The following is a 14,847-nucleotide window of genomic DNA, read 5'->3' as shown; positions in this document are numbered from 1 at the left end:
GATATTAAACAAAAGTAATGTCCAACAAACACAAATACAGTAGAGGTGTCTTACATTCAGATTATATCTAAGCAACTTGTCTTCTCCTTCCTATCTGTTTTTGTTCTCCAGTTTTTACTAGATGATATCAAGAAGGAACAGGTTTAATTAAAAGGAAGGTTAGCAGAGTTAATTGACTTTAAGGCTCCTTTTACATGCAGACATTTCTGAGACCAGATTTTAAATTAAGAATTCAAGAAAGTCAAAGAGAGCTCATATTTCAATCATGTTATATATATATATATATATATATATATATATATATATATATATATATATATATATATATATATATATATATACAGTACAGACCAAAAGTTTGGACACACCTTTTAATTCAATGAGTTTCCTTTATTTTCATGACTATTGACATTGTAGATTCACACTGAAGGCATCAAAACTATGAATAACACATGTGGAAATATGCACTTAACAAAAAAGTGTAAAACAACTGAAAATACCCCTTATATTCTAGTTTCTTCAAAGTAGCAACCTTTTGCTATGATTACTGCTTTGCACACACTCTGCATTTTCTTGATGAGCTTCAAGAGGTAGTCACCTGAAATGGTTTTCACTTCATAGGTGTGTCCTGTCAGGTTAATAAGTGGGATTTCTTGCCTTATAAATAGTCATGAAAATAAAGAAAACCCATTGAATTAGAAGGTGTGTCCAAACTTTTGGTCTGTACTGTATATATATAAATAAATCCCACCGAGAGCTCAAAGAGCTCATATTTCAATAATGTACTATATATAGTACATTATTGAAATATGAGCTCTCTTTGTCTTTCTTGAAAGACAAAGAGAACTCGTCTCTCTCTATATATATATATAACATACACACACAGACACACAATAAATATTCACATGCCAACTTTCAGTCATCTCTGAATCACAAGGATCCATTACAAGCTTAAGCTCAGTTGTCATCCCACACACATCAGTGGCAGAATCTGTGTTTACAGGGTCTGTGGGATTTAATCATAAATGCTATAATACATATAAGCTAGTGATAATGTGGGGAATAGCATTATTAATATCATACCGGATTTGTCCCCCTTCTAGATACAATTCAGAAAACCGGTGGGATTTTCAATTTTTTTTTGGTATCAACTACTAAAAGCGGGGTTGGCATGTTTACAAATAAACTAAATCCACTGCTCAGCTTTTTAACATGAGCAACATGAACAGTGTTGCAGTTATAAGATGCTTTTCTGTGTGCGTTTTACATAAATACACACATAAGCTCCTCCTTTGCTAATCCAATGTATGAAAAGTATAACCAATAAAAGGAGAGGAGCCTGCAAGTTCTTTAATATGCAAATATTACAAAACACCATATGAATTGCCTTCTCACTGGCATCAAAACTTGGAAAATCTGACATCAGAGTTTAAAGAGAACACATGACAGAGTAATGCCAGACTGAAGATGCTCCCAAAACAAATGTCACTCGTTATTTATGCAAACAGATGAAAACAGCAGAAGGATAAGATGAGACAGATGTGGGAGAAAAAAAAACCAAACAAAAAAAACACATGAAAGACAGCGCCACTGTTGTTTCTAGCACAGTTACTGTTTTCAGCAGGTGCAAAGAGAACCTCCACATAATAGTTTCTAATTATCTTCAGATATCTAAGCCACACATATTCACCGCAAACTGAGGTTTTAGAAATCTCCACGCTAGAAATTGCTTATAAGAATCTCAGTTTTGTCATCTGTTTGCAAGTAAACGGGAGCTGCAAAAGTAACATAAAATTTAAGTTTTTGGAAACGCCTAGGTCCTTTAAGATAATTGTAAGTATGCTATGTCTAGTCAAGTGAAATGAGGGATGGGATACATGAGCCAATTTATCAGTTACCAGTGCACCACTAGCAGAACGTCTTAGCATGGTCAGAAATACTTTGTCACAGTTTTAAACTGTGTATCTGGAACTTTTTGAAAAATTAATTGTGGCCCACAGATTCGTAAATAAAAGAACAGACTGCATATTGCACGTTTGTGCAAATGTTCAGGAAATAGCACATGGAAATAGTCATTGCTAGTACACATTAAAGAAGTGATAAAATGATACCAGTTGCTGCATGGTCATGAATACCCAAAAGTAAAACAGATTCTAATTGGGGATTTGAGTGGAGGGATGATACAGACAAGTGCTTTCCCGAGTTGCAGTCTCTCCTGCAGCATCAGCATTCTAATGCCCACACACCACTCCCACAGAAATCCATCTTCAATATTTCAGATCTCACCCCCCTCAATACTCCCCTCCCACTGTCTGTCCTCTAACACTCCCTCTGTATTTCACTAACACTTAAAGGAAATAGAACTGGAATTCCAATATATAGCACAGGCTCTGCTCATTATAGGTTTGTGGGGAAGCTATTTGTCTCCATAGTCGAGCAGTGCCACAACAGCTCAAGCTTTTACAGTTGTGCCTTTTGTTTCGTAGAAACATTTTGACAGAGAAATTTTGCAGGTGATGGTGATAAAATATGGCATAATGATCAAACAACAAACAGGAAAGTGCTTTTAAAATGCACCATTCATGTGCCATTAAATATAATGGCAAAGCTATTAACTCGGTCAAAACCTTGTAATATTTTAGTCTGTAATTTACAAGAAAAACTCCTTTTACACAGTCAAGTCAAAATGGAAAATTTCAACTGTTCTGACAAGTGGAGTTTCACAAAAGAGCCATAATCTCACAAAGGACATTTTAAAGTTTAATACATTTAAAAACAATTTTCTACTTAGACCTTACTGCCTAAATAAGCAATCCAACTCTATAATATGTATTAGAGAGAAGAATATTCTTCTAGACAGACTTCAATGTGTTTTGACTTGCCAACTTCTGTGTAGGGTGTTTAGTATGGCTACATATGTCCAAAGCATATGTCAACGATGGAGTCGTTCACATTTATTTATGTTTTTGGTAAGGTAACATGTGAGTCCCAACTCAAACTCTGTCTGAATATTTTGACCAAACAATAACAAGTATCCGTATTGCATCGGTTCAGCTTTTATGCCGGTCTCTTAATAAACCATTTTTTCCATGTCACAACTTATGTTATTTATTTCCATTATTTAGTTCTAAAATATCATGTAGGAATAATTAAAACCAACTAAAATGTCCTCTGCATTGCAAGCATATTCAGGCTGCTTGAACTTTTTGAAATTCTTTTCATTGCAACGACAAACCTAAAATTAACTTTTGAATTCACTCAGAAGTTTAGGAGGACAGTAGAGAACAAGCAGCACTGTGAAAACCATGGAACAGCTGAAAGGTCAGAGAGAAAGTTGTGGGTAATTTTACAACATGGTTAGGTTATAAAACAAGCTCTGAAAAAAGTCACAGAATTTTATCTTTACATGATGAAAAAACATATGGCGCACCTGCAAATTGGCAATGAAAGCATTGATCAAATAAAGTATCCAGCCGATGGCGGCTATGGTGAAGCTGCAGAGATCCACAGCTCGAGCAGGAGACTGGACAAGTCATGCAACCCATAAATCTGGCTTTTATGGGAGAAGAAAGTCATTGTCAAAAACCATAACAAGTCAAATTCCAAAAAAAGCATCTAGGATACAATAATATATATATATATATATATATATATATATATATATATATATATATATTAGAGAGAGAGAGAGAAATAATCTTTCCAAAGGAAATCTAAATTGAACTTTTTGGGGTACAGTGAACCCTCGCTATAACGCGGTTCACCTTTCACGGCCTCGCTGCTTTGCGGATTTTTTTGTGCAGTTTTTTTTTTTTTCACAGTATTCTGCATCCTGATTGCGTCCTATATATATACATATATATACACTGCTCAAAAAAATAAAGGGAACACTCAAATAACACATCCTAGATCTGAATGAAAGAAATATTCTCATTGAATACTTTGTTCTGTACAAAGTTGAATGTGCTGACAACAAAATCACACAAAAATCATCAATGGAAATCAAATTTATTAACCAATGGAGGCCTGGATTTGGAGCCACACACAAAATTAAAGTGAAATAACACTACACGCTGATCCAACTTTAATGAAATGTCCTTAAAACAAGTCAAAATGAGGCTCAGTATTGTGTGTGGCCTCCACGTGCCTGTATGGCCTCCCTACAACGCCTGGGCATGCTCCTGATGAGGTGGCGGATGGTCTCCTGAGGGATCTCCTCCCAGACCTGGACTAAAGCATCCGCCAACTCCTGGACAGTCTGTGGTGCAACGTGACGTTGGTGGATGGAGCGAGACATGATGTCCCAGATGTGCTCAATCGGATTCAGGTCTGGGGAACGGGCTGGCCAGTCCATAGCTTCAATGCCTTCATCTTGCAGGAACTGCTGACACACTCCAGCCACATGAGGTCTAGCATTGTCCTGCATTAGGAGGAACCCAGGGCCAACCGCACCAGCATATGGTCTCACAAGGGGTCTGAGGATCTCATCTCGGTACCTAATGGCAGTCAGGCTACCTCTGGTGAGCACATGGAGGGCTGTGCGGCCCTCCAAAGAAATGCCACCCCACACCATTACTGACCCACTGCCAAACCGGTCATGCTGAAGGATGTTACAGGCAGCAGACCGCTCTCCACGGCGTCTCCAGACTCTGTCACGTCTGTCACATGTGCTCAGTGTGAACCTGCTTTCATCTGTGAAGAGCACAAGGCGCCAGTGGCGAATTTGCCAATCCTGGTGTTCTCTGGCAAATGCCAAGTGTCCTGCACAGTGTTGGGCTGTGAGCACAACCCCCATCTGTGGACGTCGGGCCCTCATACCATCCTCATGGAGTCGGTTTCTAACCGTTTGTGCAGACACATGCACATTTGTGGCCTGCTGGAGGTCATTTTGCAGGGCTCTGGCAGTGCTCCTCCTGTTCCTTCTTGCACAAAGGCGGAGGTAGCGGTCCTGCTGCTGGGTTGTTGCCCTCCTACGGCCTCCTCCACGTCTCCTGGTGTACTGGCCTGTCTCCTGGTAGCGCCTCCAGCCTCTGGACACTACGCTGACAGACACAGCAAACCTTCTTGCCACAGCTCGCATTGATGTGCCATCCTGGATGAGCTGCACTACCTGAGCCACTTGTGTGGGTTGTGGAGTCCGTCTCATGCTACCACGAGTGTGAAAGCACCACCAACATTCAAAACTGACCAAAACATCAGCCAGACAGCATAGGTACTGAGAAGTGGTCTGTGGTCCCAACTGCAGAACCACTCCTTTATTGAGTGTGTCTTGCTAATTGCCAATAATTTCCACCTGTTGTCTATTCCATTTGCACAACAGCAGGTGAAATTGATTGTCAATCAGTGTTGCTTCCTAAGTGGACAGTTTGATTTCACAGAAGTTTGATTTACTTGGAGTTATATTGTGTTGTTTAAGTGTTCCCTTTCTTTTTTTGAGCAGTGTATATATATATATATATATATATATATATATATATATATATATATATATATATATATATATATATACAGTATATGTACTCTGACAAATTAAATAACGTACCATCAGACAAACAATAACGTCTGGCTGCTTCTGAATTTTTCTAAAGAAAGTCTTATTTTACACAAAACTTGATGGAGGAGAATATGTGCACCTCACTGATACACAGGTCCTACATGTAATCTTCAAAGATAAGATTAGCATTCATTTTCCACATTTGGCTTTCAAAGGGGGAATTGTTTGTATTTTGTAGGAACCTGCTCTCTCAAGAAAGTGGAAGCCTGGAGGAGACTGTTGCCAACATCCACTATGATCAGCGTGACTCAAAAACAAAGAAATGCATTTGTGTTCAAAGGATTCTAAGAAATGTAGCCTAAATTATCATGAGTATACGCATGAATTCAGACATTACAGCATTACAGCATCTCAACTTGTTTGCAGTTTGACAGAGCTCTTCCAAATGCAGAAAGAAAGGATCTGAGTTTGCAAGAAAACACTGTGGTGGATTTTTTGATGTTTACTGTCGCACTTCAGCTTCTGTTAGGTTTCACTTGAGGTTCAGAACACTTTGCGGTGGGTACTTTGGGGTCAGCTTGGGAAAGTTTCTTATTAAAATGTCAAGAGCAATCATAATATAAGTGGCTGGACTCATGGCTGAGAGGAAGCAGCCTGGGCAAATCAAAAATTAAGTAATAGCTCTCATATATGATATTTATCAAGAAGCAAAGGACAATGTGTGAAAGGAAAAAGGCAAAGGGAAAGGAGGAAAAAGGAAATGAGTGGTAAAACTCATCCCAGCACTTTAATTTGAAGGGAGCATGAAAGTAAAGAGAACTCCAGCATTATTTCAATGTTTTTCTAAAAGAATTTTTGAATATGGCGTAAAAAGTTTTAAAAAATTCAGTCTGTAGAAAAAGGTTAACAGGCTGATATTCCTCACTAATGTGCAGCCAGATTTTAATGATTCTAAAAGTGAAATATTTCAAAAGTATATATGCCTAAAACAGCAAATTTAGAATGATAAGTAAATAAGTCATCAGTTTCATGGTAAATTTGATGTTTGGTCTATAGAAGGCATTGTTGAGTAGGGTTTCAAAAGAGAAATGGTAGTATTAAAATATTCAATTCATTAACCCCATTTAGTCACAGAAATTGTAACTACACTAGCGTGTCTGTTGGATTGGACTACATGAGACAGATTTGTCGTTTGGGACCCAATCACATAGCTATCACAATTTTTCTAGCTTCTCACGTATCAGCTTTGAGGACAAAATGTCTTCTCCCTGTCTAATATATGCGACTCACTGACAATCAGTGTTGTTTCACGTTTCAGTGCTCATAACGTTATGCCTAGTTGGTGTGTAAACACCGGTAGATACAAATAATGCAGTTGTATTATTTTTTTTTTTAGAAAAAATGGAAACAAGTGATAATAATAGAAAGGACTGTGTGAGAAAAGAACAGCATTCTCAAGATTCATTCTCGTATTTTCTAAATGAGTTTAATGCCTTAATCAAAGCACCATGATTTCAAAAGAATAGGACTGTTTAGCAAAACAAAAAATACACATCCAACAGAAAATAAGTTAACCTTGAGCAAAACTTTATTTGAAAGGAGGAAAAATTATTTCTACCACAAAGATGTTTCTGACAGGACTGGGCTCTCAGAGCGAGTCTATCAGTGTGGTATCCTTTGAATATGAACAAATAAATAATTTATGTCCTTGCAAAAATAATTTTGCTCCAAAAATATAATATGCATAAAAGTATGCTTAAATTGGAAAATATCAAGCCATGTAACTGTGTTCCAGCTCCAACCAATATTAAAGGTTCTGTTTCGGTTTAGTTTTTTAAAATTATCTTCTGAAGAAAGAATATAATTTTTATTAGCTGCAAAACCAGTTTGTTAAAAAAGGACTGAAAAAAAAAATATGAAAGTGGGTAGATTTAGTTTGCATGAAACAGTTCCAGCTCAGAAGATTTGGGACAGCTGTTTCTCCTTAACAGCAAACCCTCAACAATTAAAAAACAGCTGCACTAATCAACAAACTAATGGCAGAAACTGAAATGATTCCAGGATGTTTAAGCAGAAAGAGAGGAAGTGACAGAGAGACTAAAATAACATATGGGCCAGAATTTGTGAGGCAGTTATGCCATAGGGAATCCAGGAATCAGCCATCAGTCAGAACACAGCCCAAAGAGATCACTTGACAGATATATTCATTACAGACAAGATGACAGGGGGTACAACACATGGCTCATTTCAGAGAGCTTTGTTGGACTGGAGTTTGCATGAATACTAATTAAAGGCAAAAAACATTTAAATATTGTCACTAATGCTGTGTATCCTGCTATATATTTTCTTTCTGTTCCTCCTTGTATATCCACATTTGGCTATCAAGTCCATAGTCAAGCCTTTTTTTTTTACTTGTATAAAATATGACATCATCTTTCTGATACCAGTATTGTTGCTTACAGGCATAATAAAACTCATCAATTTTCAATGCATGTATTTTTTTTATGGGGTTGCAGAGGGCTGTCACTGAGTTAGAGCCGGGTAACATCATGTAGTCCATTACTGAGCTTACACAGAGAAACACAATGATGTGAGTGCACAATCCCTCCTATAGTCAATTTGGAATAACTAATTAAACTGACATGCATATCTCTGGATGTGATAGCAAACTAAATCACCTGGAGGAAACCAATGCATTCAAATAAGGGAAGTTATATACTGAGATCTGACTAGGGTAATAACAAAGAATTTAGGATAAACGTAAAAGTTCAATGTTTCATGATGGTTAATCAAATTGGTTTTGAATTTACATAATTAAAAATACAGTTAAAATAGCTTTAGGCCTCAAAAGCTACTTGAGACAAAAAAAAATATCACTTAATCTGGGAAGTTTTTCCATTTCTTTGGTTGATGGAGATGGATTGCTTTTGGAGATAATATTAAGAAATCCAGAGCTTTGCAGATATCTGGTATTTAAATTCCTGTAGCTAAAAACTTACAATTTAAAGGTTAAGTGTAAATGAGACCAGATCTTTGAATCTGTTTTGTAAAGTTATATTAAGATCTTTAAAACAACTCAATATCCATATCTTAGAAATACCTACCATGTTATCATGTAGGTAGTGTGTTCATTCAAGTCCATTGTCTTAAAAATGCGTTCATGTTTATCATATTCAGTAACATATTTAAAAGCATTATTGCCGATTTCTTTCTGTGTGGTTATTTTTTTAGCCATTAGTGACAGAGATAAATTTAGACAATTCTAGTGATATAAAACCATTCAGGCTTGTTATGTTCATAAATCAGCTGGGCTGTAAAATGTCCTGAACAACTGCCAGTTTGGAATGCTAATTTTCAAGCTTCAGTTGATGGGCTAATTAATGTGTTAAAGAATGCTAGGTTTACTCATTAGCTTGCTTTGACATTTAACATCTCTAATCTGTTACGACAGCTCACAGTCAATGCACAGTTAATGTTATGCTAAATTCTGATTGTTATTAAATGTGCTAATGGGGTTCTCTTAGGAGGAACAGCCATTTTGTAAACAAGTAAAACATTTATAACAAATTATGACCTCAGTTTTATTGAACTCAAGAGCTTGTGGTGTGGTGACAAGAGATTATCACTGTATTAGTAAATTTAAGAAATCTGATGAAAAGCAACTTGTAACTTTTACACTATCATCTCAAGGTATTCAATTTTCCCTAAAAACGGCAATAATGGTTGTATATTATGCTTTGTAAGGATCATATAGCACAAGTCTGTTTTGCCACTGCTTAAACAACCTGTACAACATCAATATTGTTTTCATAAATAATTTCAAGATTATAATACTGATATGCTTTGAGGACAATTAAGGGGATACACATTAGAAGAGACAAGATGCTTTAATTGAAGAGAAATGCATCAGTTAGTTGCCAGCCAAATACTGACTGTATTGTTTCAAGGAAATGAAATGGGGGTGTATTCTTTGCCACCCATCATATGCCGCAGTCGTGTGTTACTCTTAAGCCCTTTCCTACTGCTATTATGACACACATTATACCATGGGGTGAACCATTTAGATAAAAAGCACCCTCAGAGTCAGCTTTTATTTTCTCTGGTGTAATGGTTTTATTGTTCCTTATTTTTAGAAAATGTCTTATACAGTTTATTGTTTTTTTTTTTTATATAGCATTTTCAAGCTAAAGACAAGAAAGTGCTGTATAAAAGGAGTATAGCGGAGTAAAGTATAGTAAAAAAATTGACTGATTTTACCATTTACTATCACATGTACAAAAAGAAGGAAATAAAATCAGTTCTGATTAAATTTATTGGCTATGTTCTGGTTGCTTGATGTGGTTATAAATTCCAAGCTGCTGTCTATGTAGACTTTGGTGTGACAAACTGTACAATTAGTTTTTCTTTTTTATATATATATATAAAGGCTGATATGAAAATGTGACTTTTTTAGTTCAATATTCTGTGGTTGATATTGGCTCATGGGATAAACAAACATATTTTGATACATTTCTTTGTAAAAACTCTCTGGAGGTTATTAAACTACAGCAACACAAAGTGGATAGGAGAAATTATTGCAAAGGTTTAACTCCAGCTGTTTTGCCAACTTTCTTTCATCAAAATCAGACAGAAAAAGAGGAAGGAGGTTAGGGAAAGCAACACGGCTCTCCTGGGAGGATTCTGAACTTTTATTTCTGGTTAGCTTCCTATGTCTTTTCAATCAAAGCATGGCATTACATAAACCTTTGTGTCAACTTTATCTCTTTGAGGTGCAAGACTTAATTTATTGATTTAATATAATATTGGTTCATATTTGTGCGGGTGTGGGTGCGTGCGTGCGAGTGCGTGGGTGGTGGGTGGGTGGGTGGGTTAGAACAGCATAAAAAATAGAGAGAACCATTCTCGAGAGTAGTGATTGTACTTTCACACTTCAGCTATCACTGCCTTCATACATTTTTAAATGCCTTCCATTTCTTCATTTGCAATTGTCTTGTCAAAATCCTTTTTTCCCCATTTGTGAAGGCAACACATGCTTTTATTTCTGAACGTTTTTTTTTCTAAAATACTAATACATTTAATCAATCTTGCTATTTTATTACTTGAAATTTTTAAATCTGTGTTGTACGTGTTCCTAATGGAACAGGCAGCTTCATGGAGAATATTCATGTGCTGCTAGTACCAGATGTACAACTGGGTAGCAGAAGGTCACCTGCTGTTATAAGGCATAAGGAGAGGGGACTTATGGAAATCAAGTCAGAGGAAAGCGTTTGGTTTAGATGTGATCTTGTCTGGTCTTTACATTTCATGGATATATATGGGTTGTTTTTCTGTCACTGGGGCTGTATTGTGCTTGTTGCACTTGAGAGAGCCTGTTGTGAGCCTATGAAAATTTCAGTGGGTTACTCTGTTGAGGGGCACAGTCCAACAGTCACCTGCTATCATGTAACTCTACACAAGAGAGCAACGAAAATACCTTGAGGAGTTTTAGTTTTACTTTATTCTTTTCAGCATCTTCAAAAGCAAGTCATTAACTTTTTCACATTTTGCCACATTACAAGTACAAACTCCCGTAATTATTTAGATTTTATTTGACACAAAGTGCACAACTAGGAAGTGAATTGATTTTATTTTCCTTTAAATAAAATCCAGTGCAACCAAATTTGATCTTCAGATTTGGTTGTAAACACCTGTGTGTAATTTAATCTCTGCCTCAGATAAGACCAAAATTAAATTTATTTTGTCTGCATCCAAAACGCTGTCTGTACTAGAAAAGTACTGCCCCAAATCACCATGAAATCACCATCCTAGTTTTGTCAGCAGTGAAACTTGCTATTGGTAGCACCATGCCGTGCACACGCTGTTTTTCTGCTGTAACAATGGGAGGACATGATTAAAATCAGCATAACCCTTAACATAAAAGCATATAGATGCAGCATGTCACAGTCAAAGTTCAGATCTATATGCACTTGAAAATCTATTTCAAGCTATGGAAACTGATGTTCGCATACGCTTTCCAACCATTCTGACTAAAGTTGAGCTAGCTTCCAAAGAAGACCAGGCAAAAACGTCAGGCTGTAGGTGTGTAAAGGTGGTTAGAAACACAACCCAAAAACTCTGCAAAAAAAGAAAAAAAAATGTTAACCATGTGGTCTTTTCCTTCCACATCACAGATATATGCTACATTGAATTCTAATAGGATGACAAAATACAAATAAGTTTAAGGAATAGCAATGCTTTTGCCTGGTCCAGTAAATGTCCTCCAGCATGTAGTATTAACGCAAGAATAACAACAAGAGTGCCAAGCTGGAAGTCAAAGGAGTTTAGTTAAACACTTGAGCTTTACTCTTTGAGTGAAAAATATACAAGTGAAGCATGTTGAAATTAAAATAAAATCCCTCTACATTTAAGAAATGTAAATATTGCCATTCAACCCTTTCCCCAGATATGATGGCGCAGCAACATTTTCCACAAATACAGAATGAAGGCATGATCGAGCAGTACCCTTGACAGCTTCTGAATTTGTCCTGGATAACAGACAGCTTAGAATTGTCTCATGTGTGTACACATCAGCATGAAAGAGAAAACAACACGCCGTGTCTCCAGCGGTGTTGTCACAAGCCTTGCTTGGTCTTACCTGCTCCCATTTCACAAATGTTGCCTGTCATTTTGGCTTGTTTGCAACGTGATTTCCCCTTTCGCTGAGGAGATCATGGGACGTAAATTCTCAGAACAACTGCGCTCCTCCCCTCAGGATGTGCTGGTGTCTCTACACTGACTCGCTAAACACAACACGTGTCTTGTTGACATAATTACAGTATCACAACTCAATGTAACGCCTGCATGTGCATTGTGAGTTTACCCTCTCATGTTAACTGAAAGCTTAAACACACCGCCCATTCTGTCAAGTCTACCCCTGAGTCAATAGAGCATCCTGTCAGAGTGAATACCGCCTGCCAGCCCATCAAACAGTCCCCTCCAAATACCCCAACAGCAAAGCCGTTGCAGTTTTCCCACCTGGAAGGATTTCACCGTCTTCAGAGTTCCAAAGAGACCAAATCTTTTGGGGCGCAAATATAGGATGCCAAAAGTGTCACAATACAGTGACTAACCATGGAAATAAATATTCATACATAAATAAATTTGATGATATAAATGAAATTGAAAATAAATAAATATATATATATATATATATATATATATATATATATATATATATATATATATATATACATTTACAGCTGCACATTTAAATGTCAAAATTGTTTTAAGTATACAAATTAATAAGTACATTCATTCTATGGCAGTATACTACACAATTATTTCAGTATATTTTAAGTTTAGAATTATTTTAGATTTTTTGTGCAAAATCAATTAACAAGCAACTGGTACAGAAGCTCGTCAAGTAAACAATATTACCAGATTGAGGAACCGGTGATTTGCAGGGGTGTAAAACTGTCATAGCATTTAATAAAAAACCAACAACTTCACGTAGTTGGTAATGTGATGGTCTGGGACTACTTTTCTGCTTCAGGACCTGGCCAAGTTTCTGTAATTGACGGCACAATTTCTACCAGAAAATCCTCTAAAAGGATGTCTGAAGAGTCAGTTTGCAACCTTAGGCTCAAGTGTATTTGGACAGGAAATTAGTGTGAAACACACCAGCAACTCTACCGCTGAACAAATCAAAAATTAAATGAAGCTGTTAAAGTTGTCTAGTCAAAGGCACTAAAGTCAAATTGGGCTCATGACAGTCATGTTAAAAAAATACTTTTCATTAAGCACATTTCTGTATTAAATATGTTTAAAATGGTCTGATGTAATATTCTAATTTTAAATGTCATGTTTTCATTACCTGTAAGTGAAAAGCATCATAAAACATCCATGTGTGTGTAATTAAACTACATAATGTGTCTCAGTTAGAGATAAAGTTTCCATAATAAATGGGATTTTCATTAATATTCAAATTTATTGAATGGGTTTGAATTACTTATCAATTTTGGCAATTTTGGCCCTCCATACATGGAGAGTGGATCCTTCACATGAATAACCAACCAGCCAGATAGCAGAACCAAGCAGATCAAGGTCTCTTTGACAAGGGTGAACATGATTCACAACAGAAGGCATTGTTTTGTTGTGGAGGAAAACCAAATCAATCACTAAGCTTTGCAACTGAAATGCATCTCATATCAGTAGGTCAGCAGCAACATTTTAATTATGCCAATGACATGCCACATAAGAATTTTATTTAAGGTACATATATCATATGTAGGTTTTATTTGTCTACATGCAGAAAAGATAAACAATGTAAACATTTTTGATTGCTACTCTTGATGCTAATACAGAGTGAAGACAGATGTGATTTTAAGACACTATGAACTCACCTGTCGACGTAGGTCCCTGGTCTTTTTGGTCATTTTGTCAATGGCCGAGTTCAGCGGGTCCCCTTTTTCTTTTCTACCAGTCTGTAAAGGAATACAAAACACCATGTTAATGCTCTGACAGTACATTCAGTGTGAAATATTATTTTTTCAGGTGTATTTGGGGCTGTTTAGAGCAAAAATACATTTTTCTAAGAGACTGCGCTGACGTCTAATGTGTTTTGTAGACCAAGAAATTCTGACAGAACTGTTACCAATGTTACCTAGCAACTAGGCAATCTGGCAAGTATCAATTTAGTTGTCTCCAACTCCCCTTTGTGCTGCACTTCCTGTCAATGCCAACTCCTACCGATGGTTTTAGGATGGTGTAGACTACCACATGGTTCACCTGATACACACAGAGATGCAAGCTGCTTCTTTTCACTTGACAGTAGGGAGTTTTTCAGGGCGAGCAGCCCAGCTTCCACCATCCCTAGTTCCCCTCCTCTGGTGATAACAAGCACAGGAACCGAAACAGTGGGAGTCACTGTTGGTTACTGGTAGGAGTTCCTATGACAGGATCTTTTTTGTGACTCACACAAAAATACTTTCAATCAGTTTGTTGCAAAGTCTGGCCAAAGAAGAGGCTTCACTTTCAGCTAATTACCCTGTTCAAGACTTACTGTTTCTGCTCAGAAACCATGAAGAGCGAAGCTTCACTTTTACTATCTTACTCAGGATGACAGCTTAGCCTTGAGGTTAAAAAGACGGTGTCAGTATCTCATTGCAGACTTTGCTAAATGCAAATCTTTCGAACAGAGGAGAAAGTATTTTTAGCCAGCGCAAGTTGATAAAAATATTCAAAGAATTCTGAATGTACTGTCTACACTAGACTTTTACCCCATCATAGCATAGATTAACACATTTGAATTACAGTGCACACCAAAGCTATTCAGAGCCTTTAACCCTTGATATATATACATTTTTAATTACAAA

At 36.7% G+C, this 14,847-nt stretch overlaps 1 protein-coding gene across 2 annotated transcripts in view; it reads right to left on the bottom strand.

Moving 5' to 3' along the window:
• The window catches only part of ctnna2 (catenin (cadherin-associated protein), alpha 2), a 321,544-nt gene that overhangs the window by 101,486 nt on the left and 205,211 nt on the right, over positions 1-14,847 (bottom strand). For both annotated transcript variants that reach the window (XM_032562146.1, XM_032562147.1), the window contains one exon: positions 13,876-13,956. In XM_032562146.1, the coding sequence (XP_032418037.1) occupies positions 13,876-13,956 (81 nt within the window). The remainder of the gene's footprint in view (positions 1-13,875; positions 13,957-14,847) is intronic.

Source organism: Xiphophorus hellerii, chromosome 5, assembly GCF_003331165.1.
Source record: "Xiphophorus hellerii strain 12219 chromosome 5, Xiphophorus_hellerii-4.1, whole genome shotgun sequence".
Taxonomy (NCBI): Eukaryota; Metazoa; Chordata; class Actinopteri; order Cyprinodontiformes; family Poeciliidae; genus Xiphophorus; species Xiphophorus hellerii.
Note: the sequence above shows the minus strand (reverse complement) of the source record. Positions and strands in the feature narration are given on the sequence as shown.